Here is an 18,681-nt window from a genome sequence, read left to right as displayed (position 1 = left end):
TGAGAAGGATTGGGTGGGAGTGAATGAGCGAGTGAGGGGGAGTTGGGTTAGGTAGGGATTTAACTTGGATTGAGAGTGTTTCGGGGCCTTTGGGGTGGGTGAGGCAGGGCTTTCCTTTGGACAATGAGGACAGATTTTTTACTTGTCCAAAAGCTCAAGTAACACCATTTTCACATCATTGTATGAGGCAATGAACCACTTAAAATGCATTACTATATTTTATAACATAAAAAAATCTGACAAAATGTAGGCTAAACTCTGCCTTCAGGATCTTTGCATATTCAAGCCTGTCTGAAAATACAACACTGCAACCTTTAATAAGGCTTTCCTGGAGGATCATTGGGCAGCCTATAAAATATTGAAACATTTACAACCAAAATACTTTTTATATCTTTATAAATTCCCTCCTGGGCTCGGAATTAAGGGTGTCCAATCGTCCCTGGATTTGTTGGGGTCTACGGGAAAAAACTGACTCAGATCCAAAATTCATACAACCACTGCACATAAACTGTTAAAAAAAGCAATGAGGCTGATGCAACAGATCAGTCCTTTTAGCTTAAAATATTGAAAGTTGTATTTATTCATATTATAAATTCAACAACATGGCTGTAGGCTATACGCAAATGTTCCAAAATATAAGTAGTGGGAAAAGACTGTTCTCAAGAGCGGTGTCGTGTGACAGAAATTAAAAAAGAGGGGAGATCTAAAGATGCATCAACTAGCATGGGTCCCTAATTTGACTAGGATTATCACCAACTAGCATGGATCCCTAATATGACTGGGATTATCATCAACTAGCATGGGTCCCTAATATGACTGGGATTATCATCAACTAGCATGGGTCCCTAATATGACTGGGATTATCACCAACTAGCATGGGTCCCTAATATGACTAGGATTATCACCAACTAGCATGGGTCCCTAATATGACTAGGATTTTCACCAACTAGCATGGGTCCCTAATATGACTAGGATTATCACCAACTAGCATGGGTCCCTAATATGACTGGGATTATCACCAACTAGCATGGGTCCCTAATATGACTGGGATTATCACCAACTAGCATGGGTCCCTAATATGACTGGGATTATCACCAACTAGCATGGGTCCCTAATATGACTGGGATTATCACCAACTAGCATGGGTCCCTAATATGACTGGGATTATCACCAACTAGCATGGGTCCCTAATATGACTAGGATTATCACCAACTAGCATGGGTCCCTAATATGACTAGGATTATCACCAACTAGCATGGGTCCCTAATATGACTAGGATTATGCCTTTTGCTGCCGGACAATAAAATAACGTTGATTTGAAAACCAACATGAAAAATGCTGGTTTCTATGCCATATTAAGTATTTATAAAAGAATTGCCCAAAAATGTCTAGGATCATATTTTGGCTAGGCTACTTTGAAACAAGGTAAGACTCTTCAGAAAACGACAGAAAACGTCCAGGTTTTAAACAATGAAGTTAATGATTACACAGTTTCAAAATGCTGACCGTCTCCGATCAGACTCAAGGTGGGTGCTGTGCGGTGTGCCACAGGTACTGTCCTTTATTCTCTTGCGACCATTTGATATGAACAAACCACACCTCGAGTATGTTTAGATGTCAACATTAATTATATTTGTAAAACATGACTGGCGTTAAGCCTGTATTTATGTAGGCCCTAATTAAAAGGCTCATTAAAGTTATGCTACATTTTCTGGCGCCTCCCTCATGTCAGCATGGGTTTGGACAGGAGCCTGTAGGCAACATGCATATCACCTACACTTTACCTGTAGGCTTTCTGATCAGAGTAATTGTTTGATATTGTGATGCGTGATTTTTTTTTTACTTGGCCTTTCGGAGAATTTAAATCTATATTATTCTTGTCCAATTTTTTGGTGCTTTTCCCGGACAAGAGGACAAGTGTTAATGTCGAGCCCTGTGACAATAAGTCTGTGAGGGTAGGTTCAGGACTTACCTTGGGGTGGGGTGAGGGTTAGTCTGTGAGGGTAGGTTCAGGACTTACCTTGGGGTGGGGTGAGGGTTAGTCTGTGAGGGTAGGTTCAGGACTCTTACCTTGGGGTGGGGTGAGGGTTAGTCTGTGAGGGTAGGTTCAGGACTCTTACCTTGGGGTGGGGTGAGGGTTAGTCTGTGAGGGTAGGTTCAGGACTCTTACCTTGGGGTGGGGTGAGGGTTAGTCTGTGAGGGTAGGTTCAGAACTCTTACCTTGGGGTGGGTGAGGGTTAGTCTGTGAGGGTAGGTTCAGAACTCTTACCTTGGGGTGGGGTGAGGGTTAGTCTGTGAGGGTAGGTTCAGAACTCTTACCTTGGGGTGGGGTGAGGGTTAGTCTGTGAGGGTAGGTTCAGAACTCTTACCTTGGGGTGGGTGAGGGTTAGTCTGTGAGGGTAGGTTCAGAACTCTTACCTTGGGGTGGGGTGAGGGTTAGTCTGTGAGGGTAGGTTCAGAACTCTTACCTTGGGGTGGGGTGAGGGTTAGTCTGTGAGGGTAGGTTCAGGACTCTTACCTTGGGGTGGGGTGAGGGTTAGTCTGTGAGGGTAAGTTCAGAACTCTTACCTTGGGGTGGGGTGAGGGTTAGTCTGTGAGGGTAGGTTCAGGACTCTTACCTTGGGGTGGGGTGAGGGTTAGTCTGTGAGGGTAAGTTCAGAACTCTTACCTTGGGGTGGGGTGAGGGTTAGTCTGTGAGGGTAGGTTCAGAACTCTTACCTTGGGGTGGGTGAGGGTTAGTCTGTGAGGGTTAGTTCAGAACTCTTACCTTGGGGTGGGTGAGGGTTAGTCTGTGAGGGTAAGTTCAGGACTCTTACCTTGGGGTGGGTGAGGGTTAGTCTGTGAGGGTAGGTTCAGAACTCTTACCTTGGGGTGGGGTGAGGGTTAGTCTGTGAGGGTAGGTTCAGGACTCTTACCTTGGGGTGGGGTGAGGGTTAGTCTGTGAGGGTAAGTTCAGAACTCTTACCTTGGGGTGGGTGAGGGTTAGTCTGTGAGGGTAAGTTCAGGACTCTTACCTTGGTGTGGGTGAGGGTTAGTCTGTGAGGGTAGGTTCAGGACTCTTACCTTGGGGTGGGGTGAGGGTTAGTCTGTGAGGGTAGGTTCAGAACTCTTACCTTGGGGTGGGGTGAGGGTTAGTCTGTGAGGGTAGGTTCAGGACTCTTACCTTGGGTGGGGTGAGGGTTAGTCTGTGAGGGTTAGTTCAGGACTCTTACCTTGGGGTGGGGTGAGGGTTAGTCTGTGAGGGTTAGTTCAGAACTCTTACCTTGGGGTGGGGTGAGGGTTAGTCTGTGAGGGTAGGTTCAGGACTCTTACCTTGGGGTGGGTGAGGGTTAGTCTGTGAGGGTAGGTTCAGGACTCTTACCTTGGGGTGGGTGAGGGTTAGTCTGTGAGGGTAGGTTCAGGACTCTTACCTTGGGGTGGGTGAGGGTTAGTCTGTGAGGGTAGGTTCAGGACTCTTACCTTGGGGTGGGGTGAGGGTTAGTCTGTGAGGGTAGGTTCAGGACTCTTACCTTGGGGTGGGGTGAGGGTTAGTCTGTGAGGGTAGGTTCAGGACTCTTACCTTGGGGTGGGTGAGGGTTAGTCTGTGAGGGTTAGTTCAGAACTCTTACCTTGGGGTGGGGTGAGGGTTAGTCTGTGAGGGTAGGTTCAGGACTCTTACCTTGGGGTGGGTGAGGGTTAGTCTGTGAGGGTAGGTTCAGGACTCTTACCTTGGGGTGGGTGAGGGTTAGTCTGTGAGGGTAGGTTCAGGACTCTTACCTTGGGGTGGGTGAGGGTTAGTCTGTGAGGGTAGGTTCAGGACACTTACCTTGGGGTGGGTGAGGGTTAGTCTGTGAGGGTTAGTTCAGGACTCTTACCTTGGGGTGGGTGAGGGTTAGTCTGTGAGGGTAGGTTCAGGACTCTTACCTTGGGGTGGGTGAGGGTTAGTCTGTGAGGGTAGGTTCAGGACTCTTACCTTGGGGTGGGTGAGGGTTAGTCTGTGAGGGTTAGTTCAGGACTCTTACCTTGGGGTGGGTGAGGGTTAGTCTGTGAGGGTAGGTTCAGGACTCTTACCTTGGGGTGGGTGAGGGTTAGTCTGTGAGGGTTAGTTCAGGACTCTTACCTTGGGGTGGGGTGAGGGTTAGTCTGTGAGGGTTAGTTCAGAACTCTTACCTTGGGGTGGGGTGAGGGTTAGTCTGTGAGGGTAGGTTCAGGACTCTTACCTTGGGGTGGGTGAGGGTGAGGCGGTGGCCATTGTCGTGCTCTGGGCCCTCAGACAGAGCCCACGTAACAGCCTGCTCCTTGTCCTCCTCTGGGGGCTCATAGGAGGTAATCAGCTGGTCTGTGGAGCTCACCACCAGCCTGTCTCCCAGAGCTGGGTTCAACAGCAGCACTGTTCTCTCACTGAGGGAGAGGGGGATGGAGTGATGGGGAGAGAGAGACCAAGAGAGAAAGAGTCAGAGTGACAGTGGACTATAGGACCCTACAGGGTTATCTAGAAGTCAGGTTGCTCAAGTCACGATAATGTCACAGCAGTAAAGAGGAAATGTCCTCTCAAACTTTGTTGACAGCGGCATCAGTAGTACCACATACTAACAATTATAAACTGGTTGCAGTGGTTATTGGTTAACCTCTGAAACTACACTATGAAATCATTCGGTCTGTGAACACATACAGTATACTGTATGTTCAGTGATGAAGACACAGAGGAGAACTCAGGACATAGGAAAGAGTAGAGCTACCATTAGGAGGAAAGAGACTGTTGGAGGAGGAGACTTACAAGCACACAGCCACCAGGCAGACGGCCGGGTTGGGGTTCCACGCCACGCTCTTCACAGCTCCGCCCACCTCCAGCGTCTTCATGCAGCGCCCCGTGTTGACCTCCCAGAAGCGCACCGTACAGTCGTCTGAGCCTGGAGGGAGAGAGAGGGGTCAAAGGTCAGACCACCAGAGTCAACAGGGGGCCCATAACAGCAATGTGTGTGACTGTGTGTGCCCTGGCAGAAAGTGTGGTCTCTGGACGCCGGGCCTCGTTGAGTTACCACAGCGTGAAAGTGTTAAAGTAGCCCATAAATAAACCGGGAGAGCTCAGAGCTAGCAGGCTGACTAACCTATATGAGAGGGGATCACAAACTAATGGCACAGGGGTAGAGGGGGATTGGGCCTGGTTTGTGTCACTGCTTAGACAGGGGTTCGTTTATGGGAGACTGTACGCGCGTCCTAACTGGTATCCTATTCCATACGAAGGGCACTACTTCAGACCCTACGGGCCCCGGTCAACAATAGTTCCCTATATAGAGAATAGGGTGCCATTTGGGATGCAACCTGTGTTGATTAATAATAATGTGATACACAGTAATAGTAGGAGTTCAGACATTACCTCAGGGTAATGTAGCTCATCTTTATATAGCAAAAATAGAACGTAAGCCTCTTCAATACATTATCAATTAACTGTGTGTGTGTCTGTAAAGTTGTATGTTTGTGTGTGGTTCACATGCGTTCAAAAGTTATCCATTTGTGTGTATTTCACGTGTTCAAAAGTTATCTTGCTCTCTCTCTGTGTGTGTGTGTGTGTGTGTGTGTGTGTGTGTGTGTGTGTGTGTGTGTGTGTGTGTGTGCGTGCGTATATAAGCAGACATACAGAGGGACGGTACAGATGTCCTGGGTTGCCCGCTGCTCATCAGCTGAGTGAAAACAGACCCTCATCCTGAACGCAGCTCTCGCTCCCTCGCTCTGCCTCTCCAACTGCCTGTGAAACCACCGCTGCTGCCTGACACATCATTGGCCGATCTGGACCCACTAAGGCCGCGCTCCAATTCCCTACATCGTACAACCGTATGGGCTGCTCTGGTAAAAAGTAGTGCACTATGTAGGGAATAGGACTCCATTTAGGCATAATGCCTTCTGGGAGTGCGTGTGTAACTGATGTGAAATGGCTAGTTAGAGGTGCCGCGCGCTAATAGCGTTTCAATCGGGTGACGTCACTCGCTCTGAGACCTGATGTAGTTGTTCCCCTTGCTCTGCAAAGGCCGCGGCTTTTGTGGCGCGATGGGTAACGATGCTTCGTGGGTGTCAGTTGTTGATGTGTGCAGAGGGTCCCTGGTTCGAGCCCAGGTTGGGGCGAGGAGAGGGACGGAAGCTATACTGTTACACGTGCAGTATCACTGGAGAGCACTGCCAAAAGATAATTTGCATTCAGGTTGACATGTCTTTTCTTTGCCATAGTGTCTACTAGCCATGGAGCAGTCATATTCAAATAGATCTTTCTAGAATCTTTGGCAACCTCCTGTACTGGTCTGCTTTTGCTGTTTGGTTTGCCACTACACCTCTGTTAGGAGCCAACGGAGCACTGACATTTCTAATATACCTTTTCTTTGGACAATACTTTGGCATGAATGAACCCCTGCTTATGTTTGTCTCCCTTTTCCTGTTAGGGGGTTTGTTTGAGAAAGAAAGAGTGAAAAAAAGAGGTCCCAATCAATACCATATCTCTCCTTACTGCTGGCATAAAATAAGGAAAACTGTGAACCCGAAGGCACTACGCAAACCAACCACCTTCGATAACACCACCGACGCTATGCTACTCCAACGTATGAGCGGGAGGCAGTAGTAGTAAAATAAAATGTCTTATTTTTACTTTTATACCTGCATGCTCCATAAACGCATAGGAAACAAGGAGGGGGCTCCAGACCGGAGGGTGGAGTGTAATAACTCGGAAAACCATAATCACTTTTTAAGTACTGAGCCCTGCGGCAGCGACGGATATAGAACTGGACGGACAGGCCCGACCCGGCCCGGCGGTGAGGTTGTGTCCAGCTTGCGGTTTAGAGAGAGAGTATGAGTGCGAGACCAGTCCGTCTGGCAGCGCATAGCTGTGGTTCAGCCGGTGGATTGGCCGAAGGGTCGAGTGAGTCGCATGTGGACACATTGGAAACTCAACACTTGTGTTTGAGGAGAGGGAGAGGTCTAAAGGCTGTAAAACTGGGTTAAGAACTCTCCTCGTCTTTTCTATTGAGGGGACTTCCTTAAATGCTAGGTCAATGTCAATGGTTTACTCAAATACATAACTGGGGCAGATCCAAGAGTTTGGAGTACACTTACTCACCTACTTGAGAATACGAGAAGGATCTTTTTTGGGTGGGGCTACGGACATCAATCTGACATAAATACAAGGCTGTGTCACTGGACAGGATAAGAACATTTAGCAAAATTAGAGAATAAAACTAAAACGGACGCGTGGTTTGTAACATCAGAGCACAGTTCAAGGCACAGTGGACGAGTGCAAACCACAATGTTAGTCAACAGACAGGAGCAGCGCTATTGGTCAGCACGATCAACTGACTCAGGGCGGAGGGAATGACGGACTGAGGACTTTCTAGGGCACCTTGGTTTGAAAGCCATGTAGTAACAGCATTATTCTTCTACTAGCTAGGTATATTCCGCTAAAGAAGGTTTCAATCAAAGCACAAACAAATAAGCTAGTGAACGTCATTGGCTGCCATTATAACCAGTTAGATTCACCAAACCTTTGGAAAACTGACACGCTGCTAATTTATAATACATTTACACACCAGAACAGTCGTGTCGCAGTTTGAAGATCCATCGATTCAGTACGCTCCCTCTGTCAATTACATTTTCTTTTTATCAATATACTTCAAATTCGCAGACTTACCAACACAGTGTCAAGTTACTTTTCAATGTGTTCCATGAAAACCTGTAACTTTGTCGCTATCCACAAGTAAAAATGAGCAGGGTTGCACAAGAAGCATCCAGGTAAAATATCAATGATAATTGCTTGCGCGACCTGTTGCCAATTCGTTGGGGAATGGGGCTTTACAAGGTGTCGAAAGCATTTGACAGGGATGCGGCCCATGTTGACTCCAATGTTTCCCAAAGTTGTGTCAAGTTGGCTGGATGTCCTTTGGGTGATAGACATGAAAAACTGTTGAGCATGGAAAAACCAGCAGCGTTGCAGTTCTTGACACAAACCGGTTCGCCTGGCACCTACTACCATACCCCGTTCAAAGGCACTTAAATAATTTGTCTTGCCCATTCACCCTCCACGTCTCAAGGCATAAAAATCCTTTATTAACCTCTCCTCCCCTTCCGCTACACTGATTTGAGTGGATTCAACAAGTGACATAAGGGATCATAGCTTTCACCTGGTCAGTCTGTGTCATGGAAAGAGCAGGTGTTCTTAATGTTTTGTACACTCTGACAAGGACCCTCACAGAAACAGTCAACTAACTCACAAAAACATGACAATCAGTTAGTTTATGGTGCCATCTTGGTAGTGGTGCCGTGGTGGGTGTCATTTCCCTCTGGTTCTCAGGGCTGTGTTCTTCCTGTTGTGACCTCACAGAGGCCTCTGTCCCTGGGCTGCCCGCCTGGGACGGACCACTCACATGTCCACAACCAGCCCAGATAATTTGTAGTTGTGTTCCAAAGCAACACTTGTGTGTTCTTTTACAAGAATGACTAGCTATATTCAGCTGGGTTTGATGTTGTGGATAGGAGAAAGAGAGAGACAGAGAGAAGGGGACTAGCTAGGGGAGTTAACCTAACCTTAGTGTCTATGATGTCCCAGGTCCTTCAGAACAAAAATGTGAGGGGCCAGCTCTGGCCCAACCAGATGTGGTTAGTAAAAGGTGGGCTACATTTCTGAGACAAACCTGTTCCATACATAGGATTCCGTAGTTCCATAAAAAGCCAGTGACATTCTAATCCCAACCCGACCAGCGTGTGGAGGAAGGCATTCCGTCCTTCCCGGTCCTAACCACCAGGGAAGGGTTGAAGGTTCAGCCCTATCCAGAGTTCAGAGGGAACGCCACCCGCAGGGCTGGAGCTGGAGGAGCTGCCACTGCACCAAGTTACCCATTGTGGCCACATCATTAGTATGGAATGTGGAGCCGGGAACACCAGAACCCCAGTTTGTTTACTGCTGGGAGTGTGGGTGTGAATATACTGTACACAGAGTCAAGCCCGAGTCCAACCCAGGATGATCAGTACAATGTCCCACGTCTGTGTCTCATAACGCTCTATTCCCTCCATCAGGGTTTCCCAACCCTGGTCCTCCAGTACCCTCAACACGGCACAGTTTCCCAACCCTGGTCCTCCAGTACCCCCAACACTGCACAGTTTCCCAACCCTGGTCCTCCAGTACCCCCAACACTGCACAGTTTCCCAACCCTGGTCCTCCAGTACCCCCAACACTGCACAGTTTCCCAACCCTGGTCCTCCAGTACTCCCAACACTGCACAGTTTCCCAACACTGGTCCTCCAGTACCCCCAACACTGTACAGTTTCCCAACCCTGGTCCTCCAGTACCCCCAACACTGCACAGTTTCGTTGTACCTCTTGACAAACACACCTCATTCAACTCACTGAAGGCTTGATAATTAGTTGACAAGTTCAATCAAGTGTGCTTGTCCAGGGTTACAAAAGAAATGTGTACTGTTGAGGGTACTCAAAGACCAGTGTTGGAAAACACTGCCCTACACAGTGCACTACTTTTGACCAAAGCCCTGTGGTTGTACCTATGGGCCCTAGTAAAATGTAGGACACTATATAGGGAAGAGGATTCCACTTGGGACTCTGACTATAACAGTTGTAAGAGGTTCGGAATGCCTCTAACATACATTTTTTGTTGCATACTTATAAAGTGTATAAAAGTCACTCCAGTCCTGAAAGAAGAGAGGGCATGCTGGGTGTGGGGTAGGTCATCGTCATGTTTTACAGTTTTGGACGTCTCCAGAAGAATGTATGACACAACCGACAAATGATTTCACAGCATTACTTTGGTTTCCTGTTACAAGTTTTTTTTTTTTACATGGGGACATTGTCTGGCTGTGTTTTTACTGCTGTTGGCCTTGGTAGCTTCTTCGTAATAATATTTTCCAACTTTATCGTGGTTGAGTTAGTGAGCAGTGAGTACAGGCTTGGTGTGGTGGGGTTGGCGTTAGCCCCCTGCGCTAGCTAGCACTACCCCAGACAGTCCCCTATTTGGAGACAGGGTGGGTCAAAGAAACAGCCATCATTAAAAAGCACCACACACTGATATGGAATGAATTATCTGTCAACCCTCACACAATAGGAAAACAAATTGAAGAAGGGGGGAGCTGCAATTCCTGGGAGGTTGTCAACTGCCATTTTTACTGTGGGAAAGAGGGTTTTATGACTGGTTTAATATATTTTACAGCAATACAAAAGAGTGGCGCTGACTGTAGTGGTTTTGCATATGGGCCTTTATGAATCCTTTATTATGGACGGCTTAACAGATATTGCCACTAAATTGCTGCCAGGCAGCCTCGCTCGCTCACTCACTCACTCGCTCGCTCACTCACTCACTCGCTCACTCTATCCTTCCTTCTTCACCTCCCTCTCCCGTCTTTCTCTGACTAGCCCACGTCACCCCTCTCTCACTCCTTCCTTCACTTGGAGGGCCTAGTACTAGTGTGAATGGAAACGTAATCAAAACAGGTGCTATTGCCACCATGTTGTAGTCATCCCTGTAGGCTACTGACCAGTCTATTCAGTGCTGATATTAAACTACAGACCATACAGTAAAACATCCCTACAGTATGACTATGGCTTGGGGAATAGAGATTTCCATGGCTGTCAGAAGAGTAAGGCCAGGGAATAAAGTTCTTAAACAACATGTAAAGTGTTGGTCCCATGTTTCATGAGCTGAAATAAAAGATCCCAGAAATGTTCCATACGCACAAAAAGCTTATTTCTCTCATTCTGTGTACACATTTGCTTACATCCCTGTTAGTGAGCATTTCTCCTTTGCCAAGATAATCCATCCACCTGACAGGTGTGGCATATCAAGAAGCTGATTCAACATCATGATCATTACACAGTGATGGGGACAATAAAAGGCCACTCTAAAATGTGCAGTTTTGTCACACAACACAATGCCACAGATGTCTCAAGTTGAAGGAGCATGCAATTGGAATGCAGACTGCAGGAATGTCCACCAGAGCTGTTGCCAGAGAATTGAATGTTAATTTCTCTACCATAAGCCGCCTCCGTCATTTTAGAGAATTCGGCAGTACGTCCAACCAGCCTCACAACCACAGACCACGTGTATGGCGTTGTGTGGGTGAGCGGTTTTCTGATGTCAACGTTGTGAACAGAGTGCCCCATGGTGGCGGTGGGGTTATGGTATGGGCAGGCATAAGCTGACAACGAACACAATAGCATTTTATTGATGGCAATTTGAATGCACAGAGATACCGTGACGAGATCCTGAGGCCCATTGTCGTGCCATTTATCCGCGAAGGAGAAGTGTTGTGCTGCAGGTCACACCAGATATTGACTGGTTATCTGATCCACGCCCCTACCTTTTTTTTTAAACATATCTGTGACTAACAGATGCATATCTGTATTCCAAGTCATGTGAAATCCATTTATTTATATATATATATATATATAAATGGATTTCACATGACTTGGAATACAGATATGCATCTGTTAGTCACAGATACATACATAATAATAAAAAAAAAAAGGTATGTACAGTGGGGCAAAAAAGTATTTAGTCAGCCACCAATTGTGCAAGTTCTCCCACTTAAAAAGATGAGGCCTGTAATTCCAGAAAAACTCATTGTAGGGTTTTCAATGAATTTATTTGCAAATTATGGTGGAAAATAAGTATTTGGTCAATAACAAAAGTTTATCTCAATACTTTGTTATATACCCTTTGTTGGCAATGACATAGGTCAAATGTTTTCTGTAAGTCTTCACAAGGTTTTCACACACTGTTGCTGGTATTTTGGCCCATTCCTCCATGCAGATCTCCTCTAGAGCAGTGATGTTTTGGGGCTGTCGCTGGGCAACACGGACTTTCAACTCCCTCCAAAGATTTTCTATGGGGTTGAGATCTGGAGACTGGCTAGGCCACTCCAGGACCTTGAAATGCTTCTTACGAAGCCACTCCTTCGTTGCCCGGGCGGTGTGTTTGGGATCATTGTCATGCTGAAAGACCCAGCCACGTTTCATCTTCAATGCCCTTGCTGATGGAAGGAGGTTTTCACTCAAAATCTCACGATACATGGCCCCATTCATTCTTTCCTTTACACGGATCAGTCGTCCTGGTCCCTTTGCAGAAAAACAGCCCCAAAGCATGATGTTTCCACCCCCATGCTTCACAGTAGGTATGGTGTTCATTGGATGCAACTCAGCATTCTTTGTCCTCCAAACACGACGAGTTGAGTTTTTACCAAAAAGTTATATTTTGGTTTCATCTGACCATATGACATTCTCCCAATCCTCTTCTGGATCATCCAAATGCTCTCTAGCAAACTTCAGACGGGCCTGGACATGTACTGGCTTAAGCAGGGGGACACGTCTGGCACTGCAGGATTTGAGTCCCTGGCGGCGTAGTGTGTTACTGATGGTAGGCTTTGTTACTTTGGTCCCAGCTCTCTGCAGGTCATTCACTAGGTTCCCCCGTGTGGTTCTGGGATTTTTGCCCACCGTTCTTGTGATCATTTTGACCCCACGGGGTGAGATCTTGCGTGGAGCCCCAGATCGAGGGAGATTATCAGTGGTCTTGTATGTCTTCCATTTCCTAATAATTGCTCCCACAGTTGATTTCTTCAAACCAAGCTGCTTACCTATTGCAGATTCAGTCTTCCCAGCCTGGTGCAGGTCAACAATTTTGTTTCTGGTGTCCTTTGACAGCTTTTTGGTCTTGGCCATAGTGGAGTTTGGAGTGTGACTGTTTGAGGTTGTGGACAGGTGTCTTTTATACTGATAACAAGTTCAAACAGGTGCCATTAATACAGGTAACGAGTGGAGGACAGAGGAGCCTCTTAAAGAAGAAGTTACAGGTCTGTGAGAGCCAGAAATCTTGCTTGCTTGTAGGTGACGAAATACTTATTTTCCACCATCATTTGCAAATAAATTCATAAAAAATCCTACAATGTGATTTTCTGGATTTTTTTTCTCATTTTGTCTGTCATAGTTGACGTGTACCTATGATGAAAATTACAGGCCTCATCTTTTTAAGTGGGAGAACTTGCACAATTGGTGGCTGACTAAATACTTTTTTGCCCCACATACACGTGTATATATGTATATACACGTGTGTGTGTGTGTATTACACACACACACACACACACACACACACACACACACGTGTATATATACACATACACACATACGTGTATATATATATATATATATATATATTTACGTACATACATATACACACACACACACACACGTGTATATACACACACACACACACACACACACACACACACATATAGTATACACACATACAGTACACGCACATATATATAAATTGACTGATTTCATTATATGAACTGTAACTCAGTCAAATCTATGGAATTGTTGCGTTTATATATTTGTTCAGTGCATTTCATAAATGTATATTATTCTCAATATGTCCTGAACTTTTCATACTGTATAGTTACGACAATAATTGACCTATTCAGACCAAGTTACACTGGCCTTTGTCCTGGTGCTGAGTAGAGTTCAAATCTCCAGTCAGCAATACCTCATGACTGTGGAAAGACAAAGCCACCTTCATTTTATATGGCTGGGGCCCTTACTTCATATCTGACAGTGTCCCCCAGGCTCAGAACATATTAAACTGAGGGAAACTAGCCAACACTGAGTGAGCAATCTACAGACCCTTCTTCCCTCACCTCCATGTTATTAAATTCACATCCATGTCTATCAAGAGTTAGTGCTTTGAATCGTACGTTGTTTTCCTGGTAAGAATCTGTAGTCAATGTGTATAATTACATCTACTTCTAACGGCTACTCTTCATCACCAAAAGGAGAACAATTAGGGATGACTTTCTACATCAGGGATCCTCAACTGGCCGCCCGTGGGCCAAACTGGTTTTCAGAGACAGACTGTAAAAACACCAGGAAATCAGCTGTAAGTGATTTTAACGTAGGAACACTTCCCAAGTGATCCCACGGATAATAGAGAGAAGTGATCATATACACATGTAACCAAGGTATGACAAATGCTTATGTTTTAGTCAAATATATCAGTTTGGGCTTCTTGCGGTCAATTTGCATTTTTAGAAAGGATTTTTAATTATGTTCCAGCCACCCCCCGACCACCCACTCAAGAAAAATAATCGTCCCGCGGCTGAATCTAGTTGATGATCCCTGTTTTACATAGTACTAACATTCACAACCCAAGTAAAGTCTTAGCCTACTGTTCTCTGACTGACCGTGGAGAACAGCCAGCTAGCCAGAAGTTAGAAAAGACAAAGACTATTTAAGTCTAAGATGGATGAGGGGAAAAGGAGACCGGCTAGGAAGCTATCTGTGTTTGATTTTTCCTTCTAGATATGTGCCAGGCAGTAAGTAAGGCCTGCCCCTCCCTCCCTCCCTCCCTCCCTCCCTCCCTCCCTCTCTGACACTGCCTGGAACACACAGTCATTATGACATCATGGCTCACACTTTCGGGACGATTTAAGCGGTCAGTTAACTACTGACTCAGAAACAGGCATAATAAAGAAATGGAGTGCCAGCAAGACAGTTTGCTACTGACTAAGAAAAAGGCAAACTGATGAGCTAGCCAAACGGCAGCTGAGTCAGAGATGTTACTACATCACATGAAAGATGAATAGGGAGAAAACACTGACCTGAGACCAGCCATTGGCCAGTGGGAGACGCACTGATGGAACGCACCAGACTGGTGTGGCCAATGTACACCTGTTGAGAGGACACATCATTATGATTGGTACTGACTTAACTTACTTACTTAGGATCATCACCCCACCATGTGACATAGCAAGACTTTCTAACAAATACATGGAAGTCTTCCATCCCAGGTAACTCAAGCTAGCAGTAAAATCAGATTTAAAAAACATAAAAAACAACATCTCAAAGAGGACTGTGAAAAGACACACACACACACACACACACACACACACACACACACACACACTATTCTTAGTAATGTAGTATTGTAATTGCGTAATAATGGAGAAATGTACATTTGTATAATGCACAATGTTTTGTTTGATGTAATGTTTCTCTGTTTGGATCCCAGGAAGAGTAGCTGCGGCCTTGGCAACAGCTAATGGGGATTCTAATGAAACAATAAATGATCCTGTATTTTAATGCTTATCCAGAAATGACAATCAGACCAAACATGTAAGCAATTTTCTGAGAATGGTGGTGGATCATCTGACATAAAAAAGGGGACAAGTTGATGAAAAAGCTTTAAACAAAAAGGTTAAAATCCAGGCATGTCACATGATTGCGCAAAATACAGGACCTTACAATGAGGTACACTTCAAATAAAATATTCCCAGTGGTTCCAGTGGTTGACCTACCAGGGACATGGTGGTGGGGAAGGGCTGCAGGTCCTTGGGTTTGGGCAGCTTGGGGATCAGATCTTCTGGATTCACATTCACCTGTGGAGACCAAGTGAGATGAAGAGTTGAGGAACGAGTTGAGAACCACCCAATTGAACTGACCATAGATGGGTCCTTCAAAATGAGCATCTTCAAATCAACGTCCTATTTATCCAGACATTCAGGGTCTGTAGTCTCACCCTCATCTTGCGTTGGCGGGGGCACAGGTAGAGGTCAAGGCAGCGTTCAAATCGCTCGTGGATGAAGCGGGAGAAGGCGGGCACGGCCCTCAGACAGGAGTGTTTCTGGGGGAGGAACGGGAGCTTCCTGTCCTCTGCATCCTGCTGCTCCCACGCCATTCTCTGACAGGGGGATAAAGAACCAATGGTGGGTGAGTATACTAATGACTGGCTTGTATACTGGTTAATGATTGGTCTGTGTACTGTGACTATAGTTACAAGGAGGGATCTCGGGACCAAAATGCTACAGTTATTCTATGCTACCAATTGATCTGCTACTGTACACTTTTAGCCAATTACTAAGAGAATGAGGTTATTCATGATGTTGCAAAAAAATATCTGTCCAAGTATGTGTGTGCAGCATGTAATGCATTCCAACAAAGACTTTCATAATTCCGCATAATGAATGAACTATTTACCTCTTCCTCTGTGAGCAGGTATTCAGGCGGTGGGTTGTAGGACTCCTCGTGTCCAGGCAGCCTCATCTTAGGGGCGGGGACATGCATCTTGTGGCGCCCCAGGATGGCGTTGGGGTCCTCCTTGGCCCACAGGTCGTAGTACTGAGGGGTGGTCTCTTTGGGCTTACGGGGCTTGATCCAGCCCATCTTTATGGCATGGACCAGCTTCGACACCTGGGAGAGAGAGAGGACAACAGCAGTGGTGAAACTTAAGTCTGTGTGTTCGCACAAATAATAATAATGTCAAAAAATGTAGAGAAGGTATCGGTGGGTTAATAAAGCTATGGTTTATAATGCAGGGGGGGGTCTCATGGTATCGGTGGGTTAATAAAGCTATGGTTTATAATGCAGGGGGGGTCTCATGGTATCGGTGGGTTAATAAAGCTATGGTTTATAATGCAGGGGGGGTCTCTAATGGTATTGGTGGGTTAATAAAGCTATGGTTTATAATGCAGGGGGGGTCTCTAATGGTATTGGTGGGTTAATAAAGCTACGGTTTATAATGCAGGGGGGGTCTCTAATGGTATTGGTGGGTTAATAAAGCTATGGTTTATAATGCAGGGGGGGTCTCTAATGGTATTGGTGGGTTAATAAAGCTATGGTTTATAATGCAGGGGGGGTCTCTAATGGTATTGGTGGGTTAATAAAGCTATGGTTTATAATGCAGGGGGGGTCTCATGGTATCGGTGGGTTAATAAAGCTATGGTTTATAATGCAGGGGGGGTCTCATGGTATCGGTGGGTTAATAAAGCTACGGTTTATAATGCAGGGGGGGTCTCTAATGGTATCGGTGGGTTAATAAAGCTACGGTTTATAATGCAGGGGGGGTCTCTAATGGTATCGGTGGGTTAATAAAGCTACGGTTTATAATGCAGGGGGGGTCTCATGGTATCGGTGGGTTAATAAAGCTACGGTTTATAATGCAAGGGGGGGTCTCTAATGGTATCGGTGGGTTAATAAAGCTACGGTTTATAATGCAGGGGGGGTCTCATGGTATCGGTGGGTTAATAAAGCTAATGTTTATAATGCAGGGGGGGTCTCTAATGGTATCGGTGGGTTAATAAAGCTACGGTTTATAATGCAGGGGGGGTCTCTAATGGTATTGGTGGGTTAATAAAGCTATGGTTTATAATGCAGGGGGGGGGGTCTCTAATGGTATTGGTGGGTTAATAAAGCTACGGTTTATAATGCAGGGGGGGGTCTCTAATGGTATTGGTGGGTTAATAAAGCTATGGTTTATAATGCAGGGGGGGTCTCATGGTATTGGTGGGTTAATAAAGCTACGGTTTATAATACAGGGGGGGTCTCATGGTATTGGTGGGTTAATAAAGCTACGGTTTATAATGCAGGGGGGGTCTCATGGTATTGGTGGGTTAATAAAGCTATGGTTTATAATGCAGGGGGGGTCTCATGGTATTGGTGGGTTAATAAAGCTATGGTTTATAATGCAAGGGGGGGGGTCTCTAATGGTATTGGTGGGTTAATAAAGCTATGGTTTATAATGCAGGGGGGGTCTCATGGTATTGTGGGTTAATAAAGCTATGGTTTATAATGCAAGGGGGGGGTCTCTAATGGTATTGGTGGGTTAATAAAGCTATGGTTTATAATGCAAGGGGGGGTCTCTAATGGTATCGGTGGGTTAATAAAGCTACGGTTTATAATGCAGGGAGGGTCTCTAATGGTATTGGTGGGTTAATAAAGCTATGGTTTATAATGCAGGGGGGGTCTCATGGTATCGGTGGGTTAATAAAGCTACGGTTTATAATGCAGGGGGGGTCTCTAATGGTATCGGTGGGTTAATAAAGCTACGGTTTATAATGCAGGGGGGGGGTCTCTAATGGTATTGGTGGGTTAATAAAGCTATGGTTTATAATGCAGGGGGGGGGTCTCTAATGGTATTGGTGGGTTAATAAAGCTACGGTTTATAATGCAGGGGGGGGTCTCTAATGGTATTGGTGGGTTAATAAAGCTATGGTTTATAATGCAGGGGGGGTCTCATGGTATTGGTGGGTTAATAAAGCTATGGTTTATAATGCAGGGGGGGTCTCATGGTATTGGTGGGTTAATAAAGCTACGGTTTATAATGCAGGGGGGGTCTCATGGTATTGGTGGGTTAATAAAGCTATGGTTTATAATGCAGGGGGGGTCTCATGGTATTGGTGGGTTAATAAAGCTATGGTTTATAATGCAAGGGGGGGGGGTCTCTAATGGTATTGGTGGGTTAATAAAGCTATGGTTTATAATGCAGGGGGGGTCTCATGGTATTGTGGGTTAATAAAGCTATGGTTTATAATGCAAGGGGGGGGTCTCTAATGGTATTGGTGGGTTAATAAAGCTATGGTTTATAATGCAAGGGGGGGTCTCTAATGGTATCGGTGGGTTAATAAAGCTACGGTTTATAATGCAGGGGGGGTCTCTAATGGTATTGGTGGGTTAATAAAGCTATGGTTTATAATGCAGGGGGGGTCTCATGGTATTGGTGGGTTAATAAAGCTACGGTTTATAATGCAGGGGGGGGTCTCTAATGGTATTGGTGGGTTAATAAAGCTATGGTTTATAATGCAGGGGGGGTCTCTAATGGTATCGGTGGGTTAATAAAGCTACGGTTTATAATGCAGGGGGGGTCTCTAATGGTATTGGTGGGTTAATAAA

The 18,681-nt window shown here is 45.7% G+C and overlaps 1 protein-coding gene across 2 annotated transcripts in view; it reads right to left on the bottom strand.

Annotated features, from left to right (window-relative positions):
- Positions 1 to 18,681, bottom strand: part of LOC115174051 (ribosome biogenesis protein bop1) — a 90,936-nt gene that overhangs the window by 6,678 nt on the left and 65,577 nt on the right. For both annotated transcript variants that reach the window (XM_029732681.1, XM_029732680.1), the window contains exons 7-12: positions 15,991 to 16,203; positions 15,533 to 15,694; positions 15,312 to 15,392; positions 14,616 to 14,685; positions 4,757 to 4,889; positions 4,200 to 4,380 (exon numbers count right to left, since the gene is read on the bottom strand). In XM_029732681.1, the coding sequence (XP_029588541.1) occupies positions 4,200 to 4,380; positions 4,757 to 4,889; positions 14,616 to 14,685; positions 15,312 to 15,392; positions 15,533 to 15,694; positions 15,991 to 16,203 (840 nt within the window). The remainder of the gene's footprint in view (positions 1 to 4,199; positions 4,381 to 4,756; positions 4,890 to 14,615; positions 14,686 to 15,311; positions 15,393 to 15,532; positions 15,695 to 15,990; positions 16,204 to 18,681) is intronic.

This window comes from Salmo trutta, chromosome 34 (genome assembly GCF_901001165.1).
Source record: "Salmo trutta chromosome 34, fSalTru1.1, whole genome shotgun sequence".
In the NCBI taxonomy this organism is placed as follows: Eukaryota; Metazoa; Chordata; class Actinopteri; order Salmoniformes; family Salmonidae; genus Salmo; species Salmo trutta.
Note: the sequence above shows the minus strand (reverse complement) of the source record. Positions and strands in the feature narration are given on the sequence as shown.